The sequence below is a fragment of the Schistocerca piceifrons genome, chromosome 1 (genome assembly GCF_021461385.2).
Source record: "Schistocerca piceifrons isolate TAMUIC-IGC-003096 chromosome 1, iqSchPice1.1, whole genome shotgun sequence".
NCBI classification, from domain to species: Eukaryota; Metazoa; Arthropoda; class Insecta; order Orthoptera; family Acrididae; genus Schistocerca; species Schistocerca piceifrons.
Genome location: NC_060138.1, coordinates 174,756,757 through 174,771,447, shown reverse-complemented (window position 1 = coordinate 174,771,447; position 14,691 = coordinate 174,756,757). Strand labels below are relative to the sequence as shown.

The 14,691-nt window shown below is 36.2% G+C and overlaps 1 protein-coding gene across 1 annotated transcript in view; it reads left to right on the top strand.

Moving 5' to 3' along the window:
• The first annotated feature begins 3,074 nt into the window (after positions 1–3,074).
• The window catches only part of LOC124783390 (lysosomal alpha-mannosidase-like), a 99,064-nt gene continuing 87,447 nt past the window's right edge, over positions 3,075–14,691 (top strand). The window contains exons 1-3 of the mRNA XM_047254017.1: positions 3,075–3,229; positions 8,459–8,561; positions 8,789–8,870. Coding sequence (XP_047109973.1) covers positions 3,137–3,229; positions 8,459–8,561; positions 8,789–8,870 — 278 coding nt within the window. The 5' untranslated portion in view covers positions 3,075–3,136. The remainder of the gene's footprint in view (positions 3,230–8,458; positions 8,562–8,788; positions 8,871–14,691) is intronic.

The window sequence follows — 14,691 nt, the reverse complement described above, 5'->3', positions numbered from 1 at the left end:
TGTGTGTTCATACATTTTTGTTGGCTAGCTTCAGAGCAGCAGGTGGCTGATACGCTTACCAGATAGTATTTCTAAATGCAACTTTGTCTCCTAGTACATACAGGTATCACATGAATCAAACAATGGAAAATCCAGGAAGGAATGTAACAATACCAGAGAAGGAAAGTTGCTACTCACCATATAGCGGAGATGCTGGGTTGCAATAGGCACAACAAAAAGATTCAGACAAATAAAACTTTCCGCCCTTAAGGCCTTTATCAGCAGTAGACGACATACACACACGCATGCGTGCACACACACACACACACACACACACACACACACACACACACACACACACACACACACACACACACACACTCACACACTCACACACATTCATGTAAACGCAACTTGCACACACATCTGCAGTCTCAGAGAGCTGAAACCACAGTGTGAACAGCAGCACCAGTGCATGATGGGAGTGGCGACTGGGTGGGGGTAAGGAGGAAGTTGCATTTATGCGAGTATGTGTGTGTGTGTGTGTGTGTGTGTGTGTGTGTGTGTGTGTGTGTGTGTGTGTGTGTGCATGTGTGCGTGTGTGTGTGTGTGTGTCTACTGCTGACAAAGGCCTTAAGAGCCGAAAGCTTTAATTGTGTGAATCTTTTTGTTGTGCCTATCGCCACTCAGCGTCTCTGCTATATGGTGAGTAGCAACTTTTCTTCTCAGGTATCACATGAGATGGATGCCAGCAGTAACTCCCTATCATTAGCAGGAGAGGTTCTCAGTCTGTATCATCAAGCCAACAGATGCATAACATGAAGTGTCTAGCTTATTACTATTCTAATTAATTCCATCAATGGTGACATCTAGTGCCTTCTCCAGGGGACTCAAAGTTAGTATTGAGTGCCAAGTAGTAGAGCCCAGACAAAATTTCATCCCATTTTCTATTCTGTCAGATCATTGAGAGAGAAATGTGTACATTTCACTGGCCTATTTCTACAACAAAAATGTTTGACAAAGGAAGGCATTTTTCGAAGTTTATTTTATGAGGTATCCATGCCCTCTACATTAACCAGTGTTGCCTAGTGAAGGTTCTTGTTATTGAAAGACTGCTGAGGTGACACTGGCAGACAATTGTTTACAATTTACAGAGCCAATATTTAAGACATCCTGAGTTTGGAATGAATGATACATATCACTATCTCCACATCTGACTAACAATCAAAGAATGAGGCATTATGCATGATCTGTGTATTCAAAAATCATGTGCTCAAAACATAAAAGATCAAAGAATGCATCAATATTTTGCCTCACTTTTAAGGGACCATTTTGATTAATGACTGCTGTAGAGAGAGTAAACGGCTTGTCTGGCACCAAAGTCCCATAAGGCACCTTAGCAAGGAGTCCTGTACTCTCTGCTATACTCCATGTCTTCCAGGCCAAGATATTAGCATCTGGAAAAGCTTCAAGGCCAGTCATCAGCAGTCATCAGCACTGATACAATTAATCCATAGACACTTGCACAGATGGTGACCTTCTACAAGTTGTGTCTACAAACAGTAGATGTACTCATGGATGAAGTTAAATAATCACAATTTACTTAGAATTAGAAGAAGAACTGGAAAAATAAAGTATTATGCCTAAAAAATTAAAAAAAAAAACAATTTAAATGGACTTGCAGTTCACGAACAAAAGAAGGAATCAAACCAATATAACAAGGTGTTAGTACAAAAAAATACAACTGGATTAGAATTATCACAGCAATAAAAAGACAGCAGATAAATGCAATAAGAGAACAGCTACTGAGAATTCATATATCATTAAAAGTTATTAGATTAACATCATTCATCAATGCAAAATGAGACAATGAGTCAAGCAAATACATTTTCCATACCAAACAAACTAGAAAAGTATAAATGCAGCTATTAACTAGATGGGATGACACATTAAGGATATTGCAAATGTTAAATAAGATTGCATCTTTGAAGAAAAAAAAAAGGAATTACATCAGAATCCTCAACTGACAGGTGATTCTGATATGACTACAGCATACATAAACAGCATACATAAACAAAGAATAATACTAGGTGCTTCTCCATTAGTCACACTTAATAACACTTCTGTTCTAAGTGCTATTAGCAAGACATTTCTCAATTTAAATACAAAGAATATTGCAGCATTATTGTAGCAACTGACTGACATATTATAGAGCTTAAGAAAATGGGTAGGACACAGCTACTTCCAAACAAATGTGTGCAGTGTATCTGTAACATTTATAGTGTAGTACTCTTAGGCTATTAAATGTGAAATTATGTTATAAAGAAGACCTCTGTGTGGCTAAAGATGTGGCTTTAGGTAATCAAACTCCAAATAGCACCAAATTCATTATTGAACTGGATGTTATTAGCAACAATCGTGTTGTGATAAAAATGATGACATACACTTTGAGCAGTAATGAAGAAAGTTCTATAAATGGTAACCTTCCACGCTGATTATTTGTTTCTTAATAGACACTTCCTACAGTGGATTGATGTTGGAATCGTAAGTTTGATGTATATTTTTTTTATTTTCATATTCCAGTTTCATGTATTATTATATAACATAAACCTGATGTCAAAAATAAACTCCAGCATTATGTGTTCAAAAAATGGCCAGTTACTAAAAAGTGCCTGAGAACATTAACTGAAAATGAAACTAACGAGTATCAGTTACCATGTTAATTAAAATACTTAAAACAGCTTCATTATTGCATGAATATAGTCTTCTACTCCAGAATTTCAGATATGAAACATTCTCCTTTAGTTATTGACACAACTTAAACTGAGAAAAATATCCTCTTTTCCATAGTATAAATTTAATTAAAATTAGGTATATGTTGTAAGATGAAATGGTCACGTAATTGTGCAATATTGAAATAGAAGTGTGCTGTATGGGTACGTTTTTCTGATTGTTATGGAAAGTACAAAACAAGGTGTCAGATAAAAGTTACACTAAGTGGCAATGATAAGATAATCCTAATGGGTCATTTGATGTTTGAGTTCAAGTGCTAACTTTGTGGTGATAAGCTTCCAGTATAAGTATATCAAACTTTTCAAAAGGATTTCATTGGAACAAGACCAGCTGTTGAGCAACCATCAGTGTAAATTTTATAAACATGTATTTAATATTAATATTATTAGTATTACCAATTTTCACAACATCTCTTCCTGTCAAAAATGCCAAAGAAGAGTCTACATGTGGTTACAGTGTAAGCAAGATATTCATTTATAATCTAGCTGTAGCAATATGTAGAGGTAGAAATTATGAATACATGGAGATTTGCAAGTTGTACTTTTACAGTGTACATTACAACATAATGTATATTAAACAGCAGTTTCCTAATTATGTTGATCTTCGTAGACTATAAATAAAATGAATCTTGATATTGCCCCAGATTCTTTCTTTTTGGTGCATTAAATATCACTTGTATTGTGCTCCCATGCAGTAACAATAGTGCAAAAGAACTTGGTAGAAGCAACTTTTCACTGTACCATACTGTTCTTCAATATCTGATCAAGGTTTCTGCACAAGGCAGATCTCAATCAGTATATGGCAGTAGTATAGTAGCTTATTTATAGTGCTCTTTTAAATAATTGTGAGTCATGTTGCCCACTTGTTATGGTTACCTGTTTCATGGTGAAGGTATGTGTAACAAATCATTGGGACTTGACAGTCAGTTCAGTTTGATATTCTCTTTAGAAGCTAGATGTGTTTTTGTTGTTAACGTCAGTGTTCACTGCTGCTTCACAGAATCACTAGCAACAATAGCTTATACATTCATCTTTACAACAATACAACATTTAAAAGATGGCAATGCACCATATGTTTCTTTTCCGAATGTTTTTCTAAAATGAAGTTTTGGTATTCATTTTTCTGCTGAATTAAGTTTCAGTCTCAGAATTACCAAACTTTGTCTGTACTCTAGTCATTATGCTTATAGCAGTGTTAACATGGATTTATATCTTCTTAGATATCCATGGGAAAGTTTGTTACAGAAAACACATTAATTCATTCATTCATAGATAGTAGGGCACACTACCTTATTGACATCCTTCACTTACATGTTGCATGCTGTTTATCCTCCCACAACATATGAGAATCTTAAGGGATGAGGAATAAGTTAGAAAATATAACACAATAGAAAATGACTTTAGTCCCAGGAAACAGCATGGGTTCCGAAAGATAACCATCCTGCAAGTGCAACTCACACTCTTTACATAATATTCTAAAAGTCATGGGAGGAAGCAATATACAGTGGATTTAGTATTTCTTGACTTTCAAAGAAGCATTTTACATATTATTAAACTGATGCATACTCAAGAAAATATGTCTATATGAGATATCTAACCAGACTGTGACTGAGCTCAGGAATTCTTGGCAGATGGTATGCAGAATGTTATCCTGAACAGAGAACTGTTCACAGGCCCAGAAGTAATTGCAGTTGTCACCCAGAAGACTGTGGTACAACAAATACTGATCATGTTATGTATTGATGAAATACTTATAATTTCAGCTGCAATAGCAGACTGCTGATATGTTTATATACAAGGAAATGTTACAACCTTTTCTGCAAATATGCAGAATCAGATCTTGACAAGACATCAGTTTTGTGTAAAGATTGGTAATGAACTCTATATGAAGAGCACTATAAAGTTATGCTCTCACCAGATATGAAAGAGGAACAAATTATGACTACACAAATAGTTTCACTCAGTTATTCATATTGTACAGATTGCAACACTGCATTTATCTGCAATGTACTGATCACTTAGTCCTATTCAAGGGTACTAAACTAAATGATGAGCTTCAGTATTAAGATACTAGGAAACTTCAGGCTATCTGAAGAAAAATTACTTCTAAATCGCCAATATGACCCATACTGGATGTTGCCCAGATGTGTGGGATCTATATATGATTGATGTAATAGGAGACATCAAATGTTTGTACAGGACTGCTTTGCTCCTATAGTCTACATGTAAATAAAATTTGACTAGTAACAGCTCACACTAAGACAAATATGCAGTCATTTCTTCCCTGCTCCATCCCTGAACTGAATGGAACAAACATTAAACAGCACAATAAACAGTATAATTTGCCATATTCTTTATAAGGATTTGCAGATAACTGATGTAGATACAAACGAACTAGAGATAATTACTTATATACAGTACCAGAAGGTTACACTACCATAACTAATAGCCTGTTATGCTTATTTTATTTCTAAAAAACACATCTTATAAGTTTAAAATTACTGTAAATAAGTAAAATAACTAATATAAAAGTGGCCACCAGCATGCAAAACATTGCTTTTTTTGGTTACATTATTCAGTCACACAAAAGACTGATAACCACACACTAAGAATATCTATCACAGCCCTGATGGACTTCTGAACAATGCTCCTGGCATTAATTCAATGCTGGAGTACAACCTCAAGTAATGGAATCTATGTAAGTAATGTATGACAGTGACCTTAGCAAAAGATTTCTCATACAATGATCAGCCAAAACATTATGACCACATACATAATAGCTGATATGTCCACCTTTGGCACAGATAATGGTTTCAATGTATCATGGTATGGTAGGCCTTGGCAGGTCATTGGAGGGAGTTGGCACTACATTTGCACACACAAGTCATCCAATTCCTGTAAATTACATGGAGGAGGCAATGACCTCTGATGCCACATACGATCACATCCCTGATGTGTTTGATCAGGTTCAGATCTTGTAATTTGGGGCAGAGGGGGGGGGGGGGGGGGACGGGGTGCAGGGGGGGGGGGGGAGGGGGAGGGGAGAAGGGGGTCAGCACATCAAATTGAACTTCCCACTGTTTTCCTGGAACCACTACATCTCTCTCTCCTGGTCTTGTGACATGGTGCATTATCTTGCTGAAAAATGCCACTGCCATTGGGATTCAGCAGACCATGCAATGCTCTTCCACTGCACCCACATCCAGTACCAGTGGTCACATGCCCATTTCAGTCATAATTGCTGATGTCATGGAGTTGACATTGGCAAGTGCATGGGTCATCAGCTGCAGACACTCATCAGTAGGAGTATTTGGTGCACTGTACGTTCAGGCACATTGTACTCTGTCCAACATTGAAGTCTGATGTTAGTTCAATCAAAGTTCGCCACCTGCCCTGTTTTATCAGCCTGTTCAGCCTCCAAAGTCCAACATTTGTAGTCATGGGTGGCTGCTCAACACCAAGACATATGGACTTGGTTTCATCTTGGTTTCACCATGTGTCGAAGATGCTCATCACAACACTTTTCGAACACCTCTGGGCCATCACAATATGCCCTCGGTCAAACATAGATAGATTGTGCACCTTCCCCATTCTACACAAGAACAGCATACTCACTGATACTACATGCACCATGTGTCTGTCTGACTAGTAGTCGTTTCTTGCTGGGTAATGCTGCTGTCACCTGGACAGTTTTGTATAGGTAGTAGGTCTGTGGTCATAATCTTCCGGCTGATCAGTGTATACTGTTATGACAGCCACACACTTATGACTTAGGACAATTCAGATTGAAGTTTGACTGGAAACAGCATGTATCATAAGGATTTCTTTCCCAGTCTATAAGTGCTGAAACTTGAGCACCTATAATGACTGCAGTGCCTAATGTCATGGATTGAGGTGACACAAGGTGCACTTAGGCTCTCACTTTATACATATTTATTGACTTCTTCCTATTTATCAATACACTGAGTGAGGAGACCCTGCAATAGTTTTTAGAGATGGGGAAAGACCTGAGGGTATGGAGTATTTTTAATAATTTGGAAGATAAATGGTGACTTGTAAGTAGCCATAAGAAAGCTCCAGTTTTGACTCTGTTAAACACCAATGTAATACCAACTTTTGAATCTTTTCTTGAAAAATATACACTTAACTATATTTTTTCCTTTCCCTGAGAGGAAACGGTGGGACAGGGGGGATTGTCTTTTAACATCATCACATTCCAGTATTTTCATACATAAATGCCTTACAAAAAACTGTACTAACAAGAGGCCTTTTACAAAAGCCACCATTATTCCTGCATTTTTTTATCAATTTTCATCTAATATGCTGTTGTTGGAACACATACAGAAACTATCTGTCCATACATAAATCACCCGTCAGACGAGGTAACTAATTACAGAAGGATGTTCACATGCCATGGAAGTCCTTTAGTTTAAAAGTCTCTATACACATTACATGCATGATCCTTAATTGTCTTTGTTGCCAGTAATAAAAATCAGGTTCAATTGGTGACTGCACAATCACAGGACAAGGCCCAAATAAAACTTTCATGTACTCTTTGTCCCTGTGTGTAGTATGCAGAGTGGAATTATGTAGTTCCAAATGTATTCAATAAACTATCATCTAACACAAAAAAAGAATTTTAAAATCCCTACCAATTAAAAAAATTAAAAACATACATCTTTAGCCACTCCTACAAATTATCTAGCTTAGTTTCAAAGACTGGCAAGTTCAGTTTGCTTCATGGCAAGTAGCAGTGTTCAGTATAAAGCTGCATTACAAACATATACTACTGTACACACACTTCTATATTGACAGATTTGGGTAAGTATCTTCTTTGAAAAATAACAATGTAATCAAGTCTACATTAAACTACCAATACAAGATAAATATCAACTAACAAATCTAAATAGGGAACAGTAACCTTTTTTTTATAAAGTACTGGATTTTTCCCTTCAATTAACTGGTTAGATTTAGCTAGTGTAAGTGCAAATATTACTAAGCAGTAAAGTGACATGTTATTGTTAAAACAGTGTACATAGGCTAAGTTGCTGTGCATCATGGTTAATGAATACCTTGCAACGTTCCATATCACTGAAGGTTCCCCTTCATGATGACATCAATTCAACATGATGATTGAATGAACAACTGAATGAATAAACTGTAATTAATGCATATGAGAGCTTCAAACCTTACCAATTTCTCCAGTACATCATTCACCTTACTGGTTAATGAATACCTTGCAATGTTCCATATAACTGAAGGTCCCCCTTTTGATGACATCTATTGAACATGATTATTGAATGAACAACTGAATGAATAAACTGTAATTAATGCATATGAGAGCTTCAAACCTTACCAGTTTCTCCAGAGTATCATTCAATTTAATGGTTAATGAATACCTTGCAATGCTCCATATAACTGAAGGTTCCCATTTGATGACATCTATTAAACATGATGATTGAAAGAACAACTGAATGAATAAACTGTAATTGCTGCATATAAGAGCTTCAAACCTTACCAATTTCTCCATGACAAAGTCCTTTCTAGTCTTCAGAATGAGACAAAATGACCTTCTTTAGTAAGTAATGTGTTTTACAAGTTTTATCCATTTGACTAGCAATTTTCACACACAGCAATGTGTTTAGAAGTTATTTATTTTGTTATATTCTGAACATTTCTTGTTTCAGGCATGCCATGCAACTAAACCAGGCTACATTAATGTTCATATCATACCTCATTCTCATGATGATGTGGGATGGCTAAAGACAGTTGATCAATACTACTATGGAAGTAAGTTTTTTGTTGTGCATCAGAAAAGATTTTCTGGTGGATGAATACTCACAAACAATACTTGATAACATCCTTCACATAATAACACTGCAAAAAGAAAATAACATGTCTGTCATTGTATCTTAGTGTTTGCAGTATAGATGATGTCATTAACACAGATACTTTAAAAGAATATGTTTTTAAAAATGTGGTACTTTTTGATTAAATAAACCTTTTCAATTTTACAGGCAAGCAGGCAACACAAAGAGCAGGAGTACAGTACATAATAGATACCATGTTGAATGAACTTAGGAATGATCCTGACAGAAGGTAAAGTAGAAATGTAGAAACAGGAAAAATAACTTTTAAAATAAGTGTAATACAGAGAGTTGATATGAAATGGTTCAATAAATTCTCCACACCTAGCTTAATTTTGAGTAATTTGCAGCTAGCTACTATAGAGTCATTTTTACTTAGATAAATTACAAAAGCATAAGAGAGTTCATCATGTGTAACTGAGTTTTGCATAAAACTTTTTTAATAAGGCCTACATGTCTTTTGTGATACTTTACTACATATATCATTGTTGTATTTTATTAATTTATTCATTCATCCAGACAGCATCTTCACCAAAACATAATGGCAACCAAAATTTAATTTTCTGTGTATGAATTGACAAAATTTAAAAATTTAAAATGCTGTAATAATTAACTCACTAACATGTACAATTTTATGTTAATGATTTAGCACACTGTCAAGTTTCTCAAAGTGGAGCACATATTATCCAGACAATGCTCATCCAGTGTGTGAAATGCAGAACACTTAGTGACTTCTAACACTTCAAACATTTTTGGTTTTGGCTTTGACTTCTCCATTATTGGTGAATAATCCAGGCTGATAAAATCAGCATAATTAGGTTTGTGTGTCTTCAGCCGTAGTGTTTCTCATGTTTCTGTCAAATGTTTAACACATTAACTCTTTTGTAATCATACATCTGTAGCTTTTTTATACATGGGACTTTCATTCTTAAATAAATAAATAAATAAAAAGGTTTATTTGTCCATAATAACTTAACAGTCGTGGACATAGTCTGTTTACAAACACAAGAACATTTTAAAAAGTTTAGGAGTAAACATAAATTATACACAACAATGTTACAAATCCTTGATGGAGGACAAACATCTATCAATCAACAGTTGCTTTAATTTTGTCTTAAATATGTTTCCATTTAACAATTTTATATTATTTGGCAATCTGTTATAAAACCATCCTCCAGCAGAAGATGGACTATGATCTGTTGCTGTTTTATTACTAAATTTTATGTGGTAATCCTCTCTTCTTCTTGTATAGATTACACTGTGCTCCATACTTCTTTTACAAACAGTATAGTTCTGAGAACAAACAATGAATACACTGTTAGTATGTGTATATCAATGACCTTTCATCAGTAACATTACCAGATGCCAAGTTTGTTTTGTTTGCCGATGATACAAACATTGCAATAAATAGCAAATCAAGTGTAGTCTTAGAAAGATCAGCCAATAAAATATTTGTGGACATTAATCACTGGTTCCTAGCCAATTCTTTGTCACTAAACTTTGAAGAAACACACTACATGCAGTTCAGAACTTGTGAGGGGTGTCCCAAGAGTATATGTCTAACATACGATGACAAGAAGATAGAAGAAGTGGACAGTGTTAAATTCTTGGGATTACAGCTTGATAATAAATTCAACTGGAAGGAGCACACCACAGAACTGCTGAAGCGTCTTAACAAATCTCTGTTTGCAATGCGAATTTTGTCAGACATAGGGGATATAAAAATGAAAAAGCTGGCATACTATGCTTACTTTCATTCCATAATGCCATATGGGATTATTTTTTGGGGTAATTCATCAAGCCAAGCTAAAGTTTTCCGGGCACAAAAACGTGCAGTAAGAGTTATATGTGGTGTGAACTCAAGAACATCCTGCAGAAGCCTGTTTAGGGAACTAGGGATACTAACTACTGCTTCCCAATATATTTATTCCTTAATGAAATTTGTCATTAAAAATATATCACTTTTTCAAACCAACAGCTCAATTCATGGAATCAATACTAGAAATAAGAATAATCATCACAAGGATTTAAAGTCACTTAGTCTTGTACAAAAAGGTGTGCATTATTCAGGAACACACATTTTCAATAACTTGCCAGCAGCCATAAAAAGCTTAACAACCAATGAAATTCAGTTTAAGAGAAACCTAAAGGATTTATTGGTGGCCAACTCCTTCTACTCCATTGATGGATTTCTTAGTAAAACCAACTGATTTGTATATAAGTACAATATAACTTCTGCACAATTTCAGTGCAGTAATGTGTTCATTGAAAATTTATGTGTGTGTGTGTGTGTGTGTGTGTGTGTGTGTGTGTGTGTGTGTGTGTGTGTGTGTGTGTGTGTATGTGTGTGTAAGTATAATCTAAATTCTGCACCATTTCAGTGCAGTAATGTGTTCATTGTAAATAAGTATTACAGTAGTTGTATTACATGTTTATTAGCTTATAAATAAATAAAAACTTTTTATTTTAAATTCAGCGCATTAGTATTTGTAAAATGACTCTTTCGCATAGTGTTCATTAAAAAATGACGATCATTCCACTTGGGACTTGTGGAATGGTACATTAGCTTATTTGTTTTAGCTGTAAGTATTTGTCATGTATTGTTGTTTTTCTGACATGTTCCACATCCTGGAGGACCTCCTCACTACGGATCAATTGGAATGAAAGTAAATCTAATCTAATCTACTTAATGACATATTCTTTGCAGGACTGATGTTTACTAATATCAGCTATTATCCTAATTGCTCTTTTCTGGGCTCTAAAAGCCCTATCCATGTATAACGCTGGTGCCCCACTCCAAATCTCTACACCATACTGCAGGTGGGAGTGTATAATTCCAAAATAGATTTGTCATAAAACAGGTTGTGCTATTATGTTAGAAAGGTGTTTTAGTAGGTAGGTGTTACAGGAGTTTTTTTTTACATGTGCTCCTTCCATGTAAGATGTTCATCTACTATAATACCCAGGAATCTATGTTTATCAGTCATTTCAACTGAAAGCTCTGGTTCTGCATCCACTTGTCTTGATTTATAATTTAGCAGAAAATCCATCAGAATTATCTTGTCTTTAATTAGTGCCAATTTGTTTTTGGTGAGATATTCTGTGACGAGGCTAATGTTCTTTGGATTATTTTGCCCTGCTAGCTGTTTTGTAGAGCCCCGACTCATGAAGGAGATATCATCAGCATAATTTACTAGGTTTGAATTTTGTGGAATTTTTATGTCATTGATGAATACAATAAACAAAAAAGGCCCGATAATGCTTCCCTGAGGGACTCCACAGTTAAGAATTTTATAAGATGATTTTACTGTTTATGTATGTCTCCCAGTTGTATGCTACAGCTTTACACATTGTCTCCAGTCAGCAAGGCAGGATCTTAACAAATCTAAAGCTACTCCTCTGACCCCATAAGTTTCAAACTTATGTAGGAGAACAGAATGATTTACAGAGTCAAAAGCCTTGGATAAGTCTAAAAAGGTGCCAATAACTTTGTTTCTATCATCAAGTTTATTCAGTACCACTTGCAAAAATGTAGCTACACCTGTTATTGTAGACCAACCCTTCTTGAAACCATGCTGACATTTTAATAGATTGTACTTACAGAAAAATGATTCAAATTGATCAAGAAGTAGCCTTTCCAACAGCTTACTAAGTATTGATGTCAATGAGATAGGCCTATAATTTTGTATTTCTGTAGTTATTCCATTTTTATGCACTGGTCTTATTTCAATGATTTTTAATAGGTCAGGAAATGACCCCTGATTCAAAGAGCTGTTTATTAAATGTTTTAGTGGTTTTATTAATTCATTACTGCATTTTTTCAGAAATTTTGCTGAGATGTCATCCCAGCCACTGGATGTATCTGCTTTTAAGTTGGAAATGGTTTTCAGGATTTCCAATTCTGTATCACACCTCAGGAAGAATGGATTACTTACAATACTGGAATTTAGCACCTGTGGTTGGTCGATCACATCCTCCCTTCTCACCTTACTAAACTGGTCTATGAATCTGTCACATACTTCCTTTGGGTCACTCAGCAATTTTTCATTGTCACTTATTATTATTATGTTATTGCCCACTGCATTGTAGATCCCTCCTCTTTCCATATTTACTATACTTCACACTGTTTTGGTAACATTACTAGATTGCCTCATCTGTTCAGCATACATCTGTGCTTTCAATGTCTTACGTGCTTCCCTATAGATTTTTCTACAGGCTTTGTATCTAAATTGGAAGTACTGCAGCTTGCTGTCTCTAAAATGAATATACAGGGTGAAGCAAAATTGGCGCACTCGGACTTCACAGCGCGACTCCTCACATACCAGTGATAAAAAAGTGTCTGTCACAAAATTTTGAGCAGCGAGTACATCTCGCATAAAAAGGACATTAAAGAGTGGAAATTTGGCAATACCGTAACCAAATGTATGGTAACTACCTGTGCCAGTAGAACTTAGTAATGCTGTACAGATGGTGCAGCGGATGGAGTTTTGGGTTAGCACACAGAGGTTGAAGGTTCGATCCTGGGTTTGGGTGCACTGTTTTTTATTTGCTAATTTCATTCTGACATTTCATACTGTAATATACACCATTTCTTAGATCACATGTATCCTAAATTTACAACATTTTGTAACGCTGAACATAACAAATACGTGGTTAGACAAATAAGAAATTGACAGTTGAAACAAATGGCCTGTCATAGGACAGAATAACTACAAAAACAATGTCAATTTTGAGATTCTAAAGATGATAGCACAGTACAATAACAAAAAATCTACTTGTTATTTATACTAAATGTAATATGAGAACTTAGATGTCACATATTAGCAACCAGTGACAATAATAATGTCCCTATTAATGACTGCATGACCTTCACAACAGAATACATTGCCCTCAGAACAACAGATGCTCAAAGCAACCTCCCTGCATGTCCAAACATTGTGCAACCTGCTCTGGACACTTCACAGCAAAGCTGTGTCCACAGTAACAAGAGCAGCATGAACACACACTACCACATTTGTCAGCGGAGTAGATACACATGCTCCTTCAGGTGTCCCTACAGGAAGATATCCAGGGGATTTAGGTCAGGTGAACACAGTGGCCATACAACTGGACACGCATGTCTGAGCCATTTCCCTAGAAATGTTCTGTCCAAATACTGTCACACATTAATTCCAGAGTGTGGAGATTCACCATCATGTTGGAACCATATCCTCTGCTGAACATATAGTGGAACATCTTCCAGCACATCACGCGGGTAGTTTGAGAGCAGTGCATGATACATTCATGCAGTCAACCAGACAGGCAACATGGAGGGGCCCAAACACCTGTTTCCCTATATTCCAGCCCAGCCATTGATACCAAAGTGAAATTTATATTCACAGTTGCAGGTGACATGCAGGATAACCTCACACCAATGGTGGGCATTGTGCATATTGAAGGCACCCTCACGAGTGAATGCTGCTTCATCTGACCATATTACGGTGTTCACAAAGTCATTGTTGGCTTCCTATTGTTGTTGGAACAATTCACAAAATTGCATCCACTGAAGGCAGTCTGCAGGATACAAGCTTAATAAAAGTGGTGCAGCATGTTAACAACCGTGCATTGCAAGACACGCAGCTGCCTTGCTACGCTACCTGTACTTCACTGATGTTCTTGGTGTATGACCTCCAGAATAGCTTCCTCAGTAGATGGAGTATGGCAAGTCTGTGGATGAACTCTGTCTCACGATGGTGGAAGGAGAGAAACTAACTCCTGAAGGCGCATTTCCAGAAGACGAAACACATTTTCATCTGGATGGCATCACTGAAGAATCTAGCAGCACATTCACAAGTGGTAACACCAGCCTGGTTATCAGATCCACCAAGGACCAGAAGCATATCCACATATTCATCGTTTGTGTATGTGATATATCTGCCACACTGGTTTAGAGGTTTACAATGAGAAAATTAGATATGTGTACGCATATACATGGGAGTCTGTCACAGGCGCATTACTCCGCTCGCAACTAATCTCTATCTGGCGGGCAGTGCATACAGTATAAACACACTGTC